At 37.5% G+C, this 12859-nt stretch overlaps 1 protein-coding gene and 1 non-coding gene across 2 annotated transcripts in view; both read left to right on the top strand.

Annotated features, from left to right (window-relative positions):
• POLA1 (DNA polymerase alpha 1, catalytic subunit) overlaps nt 1-12859 on the top strand; it is a 183966-nt gene that overhangs the window by 26657 nt on the left and 144450 nt on the right. Inside the window, 7 exon segments of the mRNA XM_053935948.1 lie at nt 171-346; nt 759-888; nt 1146-1265; nt 2340-2436; nt 2926-3050; nt 4771-4920; nt 5148-5270. Of these exon segments, the coding sequence (XP_053791923.1) occupies nt 171-346; nt 759-888; nt 1146-1265; nt 2340-2436; nt 2926-3050; nt 4771-4920; nt 5148-5270 (921 nt within the window).
• Nucleotides 2632-2762, top strand: LOC128784854 (small Cajal body-specific RNA 24). Its single transcript, XR_008429655.1, has one exon. It is a non-coding gene; the product is annotated as a small Cajal body-specific RNA 24 (non-coding RNA).

Genomic DNA, 12859 nt, shown 5'->3' with positions numbered 1-12859 from the left:
CATAATTGTAAGTCCTTGAGTATTAGTGGTATTTAATAGAGTATTTGAGTACTTAGTGACCAACTGACTTGACTGACTCCTATAAACATATATTGTGGGTAGATGTTTTTTGTTAGTGTTTGTATTTTTCATTTTATTTGTGTTTTTTCTCTGTGTGTAATACCATGAAGGGCCGAGGAGGGTTTGCTGAAAGGAATGCTGCCTGCGGTCGAATGATCTGTGATGTAGAAATTTCTGCTAAAGAACTAATTCGTTGCAAAAGTTACCATTTGTCTGAACTGGTCCATCAGATTTTGAAAACAGAGAAGGTAACAATTCTACCAGAGGAAATTCCAAATATGTACAGGTATGTTACTGATTGGGAGTTTTAATCCTTCTCTGGAGAGCAGAGGAGCTGATTCCCTGACATAAAATTTTACTTTTGCTTACTTGATTTGTTGTGGGGATGCTGACTTAGCATACTGGGATTTGAAAAGTTAAATACTGTCTTAACATTATAAAATGATGTTCCAAGCTACATGTGGTGGCTTATTATGTATGAGGCAAATTGGTTTGTGGGAGCATTGGTGTAGGCACACTAACAGGAGATGCAGGCCTGAGTTTTGGGGTGGTTTTTCAATTACAAGAGATTGCTATAAAATTCCTCAGTTGTGTGCTACAGATACCATGTATTCCATACAGCACCTAGGTCTACAGAGTACAAAGGAGATTGATTTTACTGTGCTAGGGCATTTTACCTATGCCCCTTCTTTCTCCAGTGATTCTCCTCACTTACTGTTCATGCTGGAAAACACCTGGACAGATGCCAAGTTTATTCTCCAGATCATGTGTGAGCTGAATGTTCTGCCACTGGCTCTTCAGATAACAAACATCTCTGGGAATGTCATGGTACATATTTATTACTTTCCACCCCTCTCCACTGTCCTCTCTGAACAGTTCATGTTTGCTGTGTTTGGTTTGCTGGATTTAATTTCTAAACACTAATTTAGAATGCACAATGCTGTTGAATTTTTTGCTGTGACGAGGAGAGCTCAATGTTCTAATCAAGTAATAATGTAAAACTTCCTTAAAAAATATCACATTTGAGTTTTGCTGTCAGTGTTTTCTGTGCTTTGCTTTGAGTTCTCTTTTCACCCTCTCTTTAGTCGAGGACCATGATGGGTGGACGATCTGAACGTAATGAGTTCCTGCTGCTTCATGCCTTTCATGAGAAGGATTACATTGTGCCAGACAAACAAGTTTTCAAAAAGCCTCCACAGAAGCTGGTGGGTCCAGTTTTTCTCTTCCTAAAAAATTTTATTTCAAAAAAAAGGAAAAAATATTCTTCCATCTTCTGTGTGTGACTATTCTGTGGTCAAATATAACTCAGAGATAACTTAATGGTACAGCATATGCTTAATTAAAACATTGGTTTTGTGTGGAAAAAAATACTCTCCATAATGAGAATGGGACAGTGTAACAATTTTTCCATTGCAGCACAGATCTATAAAAACTCAGTCGTTCAGTTAGTTTAAAATAAGCTAAGTACTTGTCTGTGTGGGGAAACAGTAAAGAAGACAGTCTGTGTTTGTTTAATATTGGCATTTAGTTATTTTGATGAGCAGTATTACAAGAAAAATTTGTTGTATGGATGAAATATCCAAAGCTATTAAAAAAATAATTTGTGTAATACCAGTGTAAATAATAATTATACAAATTTCTAGATGTTTGTTAGTGAACAAATTAAAATTTGAGAAAGTATTTGTATTTCATTATATATTGCTTTTTAGTTTTAAATAAGTTCAACAGCAAACTTGAAAGCAATGATTTCTGTTGGTTGTATGGTGGCATCAAAGCAGCACTGGGATTCTAAATGATTCAGAATAGAATTGAACAATTGAGAGAAGAATTCTCCCAACATAACAAATAGCAGAATATTCTTTAGGTCAGTAGTAATGTTTTTATTTGTTTTATTCAAGCCCAGCTATGCTGTTTGCAAAACCAACATTTTAATTGGGCAATCATACCACTTTTGGGTCATGAGTTGATTTTTTTCATAGTGTGGACTTTTACAGCCAGTTATAAAAGGCATTCTGGTGCCATGTTGAATGATGACAATACTTTAAGGTATTTGTAATCTCTTGTTAGAATTTTTTTTCTTATCAGAATTGGTTTGAATGCTGTTTTGACATGTAGAGAGCTTTAGTAAGGATCACGATGAAAACACCATATTTTGCATATATTTTAAAAGGAATTCTGCACTGGCTCCCACATTTATATTTGACTTGCCAAAAATAACTCCTCTAACATTACAGAAATCTTAGAGACTAGATAATGACTTTTTTAAATGCCAAATGTAGGTGGATGAAGATGAAGATTTTGAAGATCAGAATAAATCAAAGATAGGGAAAAAGAAAGCTGCTTATGCTGGGGGCTTAGTCTTGGAACCCAAAGTCGGTAAGATGTGGCAATTTTCTTTCTTCAATTAAGTTAGAGACAGGTAGGTTATATTAATACAGAGAGATTACAGTGGGAAATCTGTGGTGGTGGTTGTGAGGGGAATCTTGTTGCATACAACAAAATTCCCAACACTGATTGTGGAAAAGTTTCTTTTGAAGGATTAGGACTGTATATTTATGTATAATTTTCTAATGGACACGAAAGTTTTCTTTCAGTTTCTCCTCTGTGTGGGGAAAACTGTACAAGTGTCCTATAGTAACACAGAAGCTATCTGTTCAACTCTGGTGAGTTAATGGGGTTGGATCGTTCCACTTCTGACAGCTTTCTGTAAAGGGCACCGGTGCATCTCAACAGCTTCTTGAAGGGATTTAGATTATGTAAATGTGGTACAATGTATTACTGTCACTTAAGTATTAATTGTGGAGTTTTATGAAGTCCTTTGGGAGACTTGAGTAATTATGACTTTTGTTTTAAACTCTGTTTTAGGTTTTTATGACAAGTTTATTTTGCTTCTCGACTTCAACAGCTTGTACCCGTCGATTATTCAGGAGTTCAACATCTGCTTTACCACAGTGCAGCGACTGTCATCAGAAGCACAGAAAAGGGCAGAGGTTTGAGTGCTTAAACTGGTGGCTTAAATTACACTGTCTTAACTTAAGAGCGTTTTCTGTGAATCAGCTCCTTTAAGAAGCTGTTCTTTTTCACTGTTTTTTTTTTCTTGTCCTCTCTCACATATAAGAAGTGATTCTTGTTTAAAGATGTATTGTGTTAATTTGTGGATTGGGACTTTTTGGAATATTTTGTGTCTGTCACCTTCCTTTCTGTAATACTCTTACAGAATCTTGGTAAGTTCTCTCCCATCTACTCCTAGTATCCTCATGAAACAAGATTTTTACTGAGGCTCTGTGACCCTTTTCAGCCACACATCCACCCTAGCAATTTCTGAGCCCTTTTACTAGTTTCATCCTAACTTGATAGAGGCTTCCTGAAGTTAAGTTGCTATTTTTATATTTATGCAACTATACATGATGGAGGTAGGCAAAAGTCTCATGCTTTCTACAGGAAAGAATATGATTATGAGCTCAAGCCTTATTAGACATCAGGAAAATTATGTGACTTAGGAGGGTGATGTGACTGTGTGAACTGTGGTACCAGCTTCATAAAAACTCATGGTGTTCAAACTATGTTAAACACAAATGAAAAACCTCCTGAAGGTACAGTTGGATGTACTGTTTTATAAGCAGCTGTGTTGGCTCTGGTTTATCCATGGCTGGAGATTCTCATTTCCTCAGCAGTGCTGGAACACTTGCTAATGGAGCTGTGTTGTAAACTGAAGCATTGAGCTGGTCAGGTCTAAAGGTTAAAGCAGAGGCTTTTATTTTTAACGGGTATCAGCTCACAGGTTGGAATTAGTTAGTCCCGTAGCAACTGAAATATGAACACAGTAGCAGAAATGAGGAGACAAGTATGTGGAGTTCTGTCAGTAAGTTCCTTCAAGTTGAATTTGGATTTTCCCTGCTTTCTGAAGTGTGCTTCAACCTGAAGCAGCTAATTTTGATTTCTCTCTCTGTATGGTGTTTAATCATGCTTTGGTGTAATTTCTTGTTACAGTTCTCCTCTGACTGCTTTAGTAAAGTTGCCAACCTCACTGTGTGTGTACTGCCCTTCCTTTTCCCATTTCTGTCACTTTCATTGTGCTTGAAATACCATTCAATTTTTGCCATTTCTTCAGTCATGCTAAGAAGGTGTCCTTCTACTATGTTGTTTTGCTATAATCAAGAGTTGCTTGGGGTGGAATTTTTGGTCTACTTTTGTCAGTTGTATCATTCAAAGTATCAGTTCCACAGAGCATGTGCTCCTTTTGACAGGTCTGAGCACCAAAAGTACTTAGATGAGATAAAAAATGGATGGATTTTTCAGCACAGAAATAATTGCTGTGTGTGTACTTTTCTTTATATTTTTGTATTTATCTATATATACCTAAGAATGAGAATGTATGTGTGTTATTTATCTGGATTTATGTATGTATATAAATAGATAACACACACTCTGATAAAAAACAAAAACCTTTCTGCTGCTGGTCCATGCCTTCTTTGTGTTTCTCCAAGAGTAAAACAGACTTAGGCCCTGTTCCCCAGCAGGAGCAAAATAATACAGTTAAACACTGCAAAAAAACCTCTCATGCTTGTTCTAAACTGTGCTTTGGGTGCTCTGCAGGTATTGGCACAAGCTGTATGATTTTGGTTTTCCCCCCTGCCAAGCTTTTCACTTAATGCATTAAAATCTAATCTTCGAGCAATAAAACTATAACCAGCGGTGATCATTTCACAGGTCGAAGAAGAGGAAGAAATTCCAGAGCTTCCAGACCCATCTCTGGAAATGGGAATTTTGCCTAAGGAAATCAGGAAACTGGTGGAGAGAAGACGCCAAGTTAAGCAGATAATGAAACAACCAGATTTAAATCCTGACCTCTATTTACAGGTGTGTTTTATAGAACTCCGTTGATTTTTCCCCCTCTCCCCTTAAGTGCCCTGATCAGCCTTGTAGAATAGAGATGATTAGTAGTGAGCAGTGATTGTAATGTGCTTTATTTGTAGCCCATCACTGCTGCAGACTGTATAAAAAAGCTGTGAATGTAATTGTGAGCATTAAGTTCTGTTCCCTGATGGCTGTGGTTGGATCATTTTTCTGGTTGTGTTTCTTTTCAGTATGATATCAGACAGAAAGCTTTGAAACTCACTGCTAACAGCATGTATGGCTGCCTGGGATTTTCCTACAGCAGGTTCTATGCCAAGCCTTTGGCTGCTTTGGTGACACATAAAGGGAGAGAGGTAAGTCATTAAACAGCTTATACACACATGTAAAAAGGCTGAATTTAAGCCACCTGCTTTTTTTTTTCATTGACTACAACTTGCTTTTGGTTTCAGAACTCTTAAGTTTATCTCTCTTGTGAAACTATTTGGTTTCAATGGGCCAGGTTGAGGTGACAACAAAAAAATATATCAAGGCTGCTTTCATTTTCAATGAATGAAATTAAATTAATTTTCCATTAATTTCTAGTTGTGCCTGATGGGTTAGTCTTTGATTTGGTGGTATGCTTCAGCTTTGGATGAGCTTGCTTGTAGTAGCCACACTGTCTTGTGGCCTGATATGGCTTCCCAAAACCCTAGTTTGTGATAGGGCAAATTAATCATGGGGGCAATGGATTATGTATCAGGGCTTATTTTTGGAAACTCTTTGTTCCTTAAAATAAAGTTTCATTATTAGCCTCATGTTTTATTGTAAGAGTTGCATTTGACTTTATAGACAAAACTACTCTTGCTATTGGTTAGGATGGTGGCTCAGTACAGACCACATCAGTTTTGTCCCTGTGAGAAAAATAATCTTTAATGATCCAGAGCATACCACTGATATACATTCATTGTCTTAAAACGTAATGATGTTTGATATTACTTCCTTATAAAAGAGAATACCAAGCAGGAGCCTGCCTGCAAAGGTGCCAGGAAGAGTTGTGTCAGGATGGCTGGTCAGCCTTTTGGTTGATCAGGGAGATGGATGAGGTCACATCCTTGTTGACAGTCTCATCCTCCCTGTGATGTGAGGGCACACCCACTGCACAATTCCCAACTCAATTGCATTGGGGTGTTTTATTTCCAGTAACACATTTTGTTTTTAATTATCTTCCTATCTAAACAATTCTCTAGAGAGAACCCCACATTTGTTGTCTTCCCAATTTATGTAAGCAGTTATGTTTAACCTTACACATCCGTTTAACTCAGAAGTAATTTCCCAGATTGGTAACTGCAAATGTGCCATGCAGCCATGTGAATTCAGAAGTTAGTATTTCCTTTAAATAAGGTATTGTGTTTGTTGAAGGAAGATTCAACCTCATGCTGTCTGAGGTTGGCATGCAAAGCAGCTGAGTATCATAGCTTTATATTTCTGGGGGTATTTTAAAAGTAATGAATTCCACTTTTTTCTTTGTTTTTTTTTTTTAAAGATACTCATATGTGATATGGACCACTTGCCACAAACTTGGTATTCTATGGATACTTAAGCTTTTGGCCTCTGTTAAAATGCTTGTTATTTGCACATGGAGTTTATTCACATTTGTCTGTAATTTATCAGTTATGAGATAGCTATGTGAAAATGTGATGTTCCTGTTTTATGTTCCAGAGTGATGGTGGAATGGGGAAATCCTAAATAGGTGCTACAGAATGTACTAGGGAGTAATTAGAGATGGTTTCTCTTATATAGTTGATCTTTGGTTGGAAAGGATTTCTTACCTCTAAATTCTGCTGGTGCTGGACCTGTGCCAGCTTCTGCCAAGCCTTTGCACACATTTGAGTTTTTGCCACAGAAGATGACATGAGGAGGACACCTTAGTTTTCTGATTTTAATGGTGGTTTTTTTTTTTTTTTTTTTTTGTTGTTTTTTTTTTTTTTTTTTTTTTTTTTTTTTTTTGCTTTAAGTTGAAATATCTGATCTGGAAGAACATTACTTAAAATTTTTATATTAGTCTTTCTATTCATAGGTTTCCTCTTACCACTCAGTTCTAATATAAAAGAAGTAAATGTTAAGTACCTGGAGGTTTGGGTTCTCTGTGAGAAAAGGTTAATTAAAAAGTAACTGTTATGGAAAATTTATGGTCTAAATTTAAATGGCCTTTTCTCATCATCTGCAATTAATACCTTTTTTTTTTATATACTATTGTCAAGGGCACCTGAGTAAATGCAGGTAGGCTTGTAGAAGTCTAAGTGGGAAAAATATTGTGTGGGATGAAAACTGAACTTAATATTTGCACTAACACAATTACAGTTGTCTTAGCAGAATAATTGAAAGTGGGAAATACGTATTTCATGTTGAAGTTGTTAAAGCTTGCATCAAGTTTTAATGTAGCTGAGAATGAGTGTTGATGAATCCTGTAAATGGATGCTTTTCAAGTGTGGGTGACTGACAACCTTTCCACTGAAGCTGTGGAAGATTGAAGCACCTGATGCCAAGTGCTGCATACAACCTCTCCTGGACTCTTAACTTCTCTTTGTGGTTTGGAGATGCTGATGCAGTAAAAGCTGTAGAGCTGCCATGGGGTTCCTTATGGTGACTAAAAATACTTGTTTATAACACATTGCTCTTATCAAAACTTGTGTGACTATATTAGTGAACTTCTGAACTATATTAGCAGAACTTGGCATGTTCACTTCATTTTGATGGCAGAAGTATTAAATATGGTGTGGAAAAGCCATTTTAAAAAAGCCAGATCATAGAGGTAGATGATCCTTAGGGTTCCTTCCAACCCATACCATTCTACCATTCTATGACAGTGTCATCCATAAAAGCTCAGTTCTCTTCAGTCAGCTGTAGAGAGCCAGTGCTTCATTTTTATTTTCCTTCAGCCAGGGAATAGAAATGTAGCAAAGCCTTACCTCCCTGGCCAGGGGCAGGCTGGATCCTGTCTGTCGTTCCAGGGAGCGTGTTGGAGGGGACGTGTGATAATGGCTTCGCTAGATGGCGATAGAGACCTGGAGATCCTTAATCAATTAACACTCATTTTTGTCTAAGTGTTTAAACGTTGATTATCGGCTTTTTTGATCGGTCTTCCATGTTTTTCGTTTGTGGGTAATCTTCAACAGGGGCATATCAATGTGAGTTAGTCAGAATTTAGGTGTCACAGGTAGACTGCTAAGTTCTGGTGTGTTTTGGAAGAAAAAAAAGGCAAAAATTTGGAGTAGAAGTGAATTAAAACTATAGCTCAGATCTGTTTGACCATTTTTGGCAAATGTAAATATTTTTCTTTTTTGACTGTAAGAAATACCTCAAAATGCAGCAAAATAAAAAAATCTAAAAATTCTACATTTGCAAACCATTGATCAGGAATTTGTTAGAGGGATTCCTGGACGTTCCCCTCCAACCCCCCATGTTACTAAGCCTTTGCCTGGACATTACTCTTGTTGTAACTATAGATGTTGCTCGCATGGAAAAGTAATAGGAAAATATTTAATATATTTATAGCTGTCCTTTAATGTAATTTAACAACTGGAAACAAGATGAGTCGGAGTTGTACAAGCAGCCAGCTCTGCACCAGCAGGCAGTGTCGGGTCATGCTGTTCTAGCCTCTCTAAAGGACAAGCCTTTTGATGAAGTGTCAGTTGTCTGGTTTCCTAAATGCAGGATGCCGTTTGCTGCAGGGTTCTCCTACAGAACAGCAAAGTTGTTGAGAGAATTTAACTGTAGACAGCTTGCTTGCTAATGGCTTTCACTCAATGCTGAGGCCTTTCCAGGTACTTGCTTTTTTTCCATGTTGTTTTTTGCTGTTGCATATTTTTGCCGAAGCAGACTTGCCTTTGAAAGGAAAACAACACATTTGCTGTTTTCAGCAGTGCTGACAGGTAGACCTAGTGCTCAAATACGCGAAAGAAAAGGGGGAAGAGGCAATTGGGTTAATTCCAACTTTCTCATTCAGATCCTTTAGATACATTCTCAATTAATAATTAGTTTAAGGCCCTGGCAGTCAAAAGGAATGAATAAAAGCATGTTATTGCTGCAGTCTGGGAGAAGAATGGATGAGGGAGGAGAAAAATGAAGTGGAGAAAGATGAGCTCATTTAAAAAAAATTAAGGGTAGGTAAGCAGGTTAATGGTCGTCTACTGTAATTATGATCTGTAAAGAAATCCAGGCATTTCTTTTTTTTCTAAAGTCTTGTTCATCCAGGGAAAATGATCATCAGCTGCTTTCTCTTAATTGCACCTAAAGCATTGGTTATCCAGTCTGCAAGGGTTGTCACGTGAATGGGGCAATTGACAGACTCCTGGTTTCTTCCATGTTGTACTGTGGGAGAAAGAGGATTGCTAAAAGAGCAATTGCCTTGTTATAAGCATGCCATCTATATTTAAACAGGGAATGCAACATCAATATAACAATTTTGGAAGACATGGAACTCGATGGCAAAAGATGAGGCCAAGAGTTTCTAATTGCTTTTAAATACGGAAATGGCAACCCAAAATCTTGGGAGAAATAGTGCTAAATTGCTGCATTGTCCCAAAATGGGAACTGTTGGGGTTAAATAATTTGCCACTGTTGTTAAATTTATCATTGTGTGTGCAATTGTGGGCCTTTGAAAAAGCTATGTATGTCACTCTGCATGCTGATATCCAAAACAAGTTAGAGTAGGCAAGAAGAGGCTGCATAGAGTCTGGAACTGTGAACTGAGTACCAAGTAGTAGAAAAATTATGGAGCATCTTTACGTTTGTTGAAATATTATTGGTAGTCGAGTGCAGGAGATTACATCTGTTCTAATACAGACTTTAGCATCTTCAAGGAGAGGAAACGAAACATTTCAATTAAGAAGAATGGCCAGAATATTTTGGGTAAGGAGGCAATTAGTTAGAAGGGAAAAAATAGATATATTTCTTATTTTATTCTGGATGGCATGTTGGTACTTTTTTCCACTCTGGACAGAAAGGTTTTATTTAATGGGTATTCACCAAGAAATGTTTAGATGTTTAGGAAGATTGATCAGATTCAGATTGATTGTACAGCAGTCAGATGAATAGAGAGACTTTGAGACTTTTTTTTTTTTTTTAACTGCTTATTTTAAGATTGTGCTATTACAAGAGGTGTGGTGCCTCTCACTTCCTGACTGCTGATTTCTGTGAATGGGTTATAGCAATTGCATGGCCCCATGGTGAGTTGGATCAGCCTGGTGATCCGAGTTGAAAACTTACTCCAGAGGAAAACCAAATTGATTTCAGTTGGATCAGTGGCTCAGTGACTCACTGTGTGCTCTGAGAGCTGGTGGAAAGGAGGAGGTTGGACAGTGGGGGCAGGCCCAGTGTGAGCTGTAAGAGATCAGGCATGACCAGCCATTTTTCAGTTCATACTGTGAAACTGTAGGCTTACTGTTAATATGACAACACATGGAGGTTTTCTTTGGTTGTTGTTTTCTTTCTTTTGTACTTTTGATTTTTTCCTTATGGTTTCCTAACTCGTATTTTTTTTCCTTCCTGCAAAAGACACAGATTTTTCCTTGAGTCATATCTTAACCTGGCTGACCAGGTAACAAGAAGATACTCCTCACCCAGAACTGTGGTAAAACTGAGAACCAGGAAGAGCAAGGTCTCCAGAGGGTTCTCTGTATCTGAGCTGTAACAATGTATCCCCTTTTAGAAGCTGTATGTGTTGGGTAGAGAGCTGACACGGTAAGATTAGGGGAGGTAGAAATGTCGATATCCACTGGTAGGTAACAGGAAAGACTCTCAGGTGTTCAATAAAGTATTTGGGAATGCACTTGAATCCTGCACCCTCCGAAGTCTGCCATGCTTCAGAATTACTAAAGACATTCTTTAAACCTGTCTGGGATATTGTGGGGATTAACAGGGATCCTTCATGGTTCTCTCACAGAGATGCCTTATTAAAAGGGAGACACAGGAGCACAGGTGCTTCACCATAAAGGTTGAGAGCTTTAGCAGCATTTGTAAACTGCCTTGGTTCTGTCTTCAAACACATTTGTTTTCCAAACCCTCCTGTTAAGGTTAGAAGAATACTAATGCTAACTAATGCTTTAATGTTTTTCTCCAGCCTGTATATTTGATAGCACTACATGTCTTTGCAGTATGCATTTTCTTAGTTCATTAGTAGCTTGTCAAAAAATACTTGGGGCTTTGAGACTGCCACAGAAGTTGTTCTTTAGTATCTTATTGCCTCACTCATTTGCATCATGCATTTATCTTAAATTGCATGTTGGCTTGTTCTAGAAGCCCTGGATTTGGATACCTAGATGGTAATAAAGTTTTCAAAATAAAAGATACTTCAAATAGGAGTTAAAAATAATTTTCATTTTCAAGCATTAGTCCTAAGAGGATAGAAAAACAGTCTAACTGAAGTGTCTATCTCCCATGAGACTTAAATAAATATTCATACTGTCCTTCAAAGATACGATACCTTGATCTCATTATCAAAAACTTTCATATATTTCCTGGGAATCTTGCCCACTGTGTGATAGATGACTTTTTCGCCACAAATTCTATTAGAAGCTTTTAGTTTCATCCACAGTGAAATGATCTGTTCTTTTTCCTCTTGGATAAATACTCATTTGAGCCTACTAGGTCTGTTCTTTTCAGGTGATGGTTTCTGGATTATCCTACTTTGGCATATAGGAAGAGGCTGAAAGCTGGGTTCTTTCACTCTAGAAAAATTTTTTTGAGGATGGAATTTACTATGATCTTCAACAACCTAAAGGGGGAAGAAAGAAGAAACCGGTTTCTTCTAGAAGAAACCAGTCTCTTCCCAGAGATGCACAGCCTTGCACCAGGCAGGTCTAGCCCTGTTTAGAGCCAGAGGTTGGGTTAAACAATGTCCAGAGATCCCTTCAAACCAAAGTTGGTTTATAACCATCAGTTTAGAAGTTCCTGTAATTCTCACTAAGATTTATCACCAAGGTCAGCAAGATCCAACAGATGAAACTTGTAATTTTAAGGGAAGAAAACTGGAAGAATGAAGATATGTCAGCAGTGATACTTGTTCTTACCAGGCTGTTTTGGTTTCAGGGCTAAAAAAATAATGTTTGAGTACTTTGAAAGCAGATTTTGCTGTATAGATTAGGTGGTGTGGTCTCTTGCATGTTATGTCCTTTCACTGGGCCTGTGCCAGGATTCATTTGCTTAATTTAGAAGATAAACATGAACAGCTTATGCTATTTTCAGCACCGAAATATACTTACGAGACAGATGAAAGAGTTTGTTAAGACCTTTATTTATCTGTGAAAGATGGACTGTCTCTAATCCTGCAGCTACAATACCTTGTCAGGATATAGGAGATCTTGGTGGGCAGTATCAGGAATTCTGGTAGGAACAAGGGACTCTGGAGAAGCCGGTGTAGTTCAGCAAGCTGGGGTATACCTGATCTCTTAAAAATTAGCAAGGAAGGTTGTAAGTCAAGCATACAGCCTAAAGTAATTTGTTCTGACTCCCTTTGTAGTAGAAAGAGAGCAGTGTCAAAGCTGGATTAAATAAATCCGCTGAATTTTAGAGCTTGATCAGTGATTGAGAGACACCAGCATTATGCTTACTGTCTGCTGGCTTTCCTTCCAGCAGGTATACATGATGTAATGCAGGAGATGTTTGTGTTGTGTTGTCTTTAACTTCAGACTATGCCTTTTATCAAATAAAGGTAAGGTTTCAGAGAGAAGGATTAAATTAGATATGTTGATATCTGCTTTGCAATTTGATACTTGTTTTTGCTAATTTGAACCACTAGGAATATTTGCTCCTTAGTATCCTATTTCAACACCTGGATTAGTTAAAAAAAAATTAAAATACCCATTTCCCTTTACCTTTCCTGTTAATCCTTCTCTGTTTTCATATGTTTTAACTGGCAGCCTTTAGAAAGAGCAAGAGCTTATCAAACAGTGCTCATCAAAAA

This window comes from Vidua chalybeata, chromosome 2, assembly GCF_026979565.1.
Source record: "Vidua chalybeata isolate OUT-0048 chromosome 2, bVidCha1 merged haplotype, whole genome shotgun sequence".
NCBI lineage: Eukaryota > Metazoa > Chordata > Aves > Passeriformes > Viduidae > Vidua > Vidua chalybeata.
This window is presented reverse-complemented; position numbering and strand designations above follow the sequence as displayed.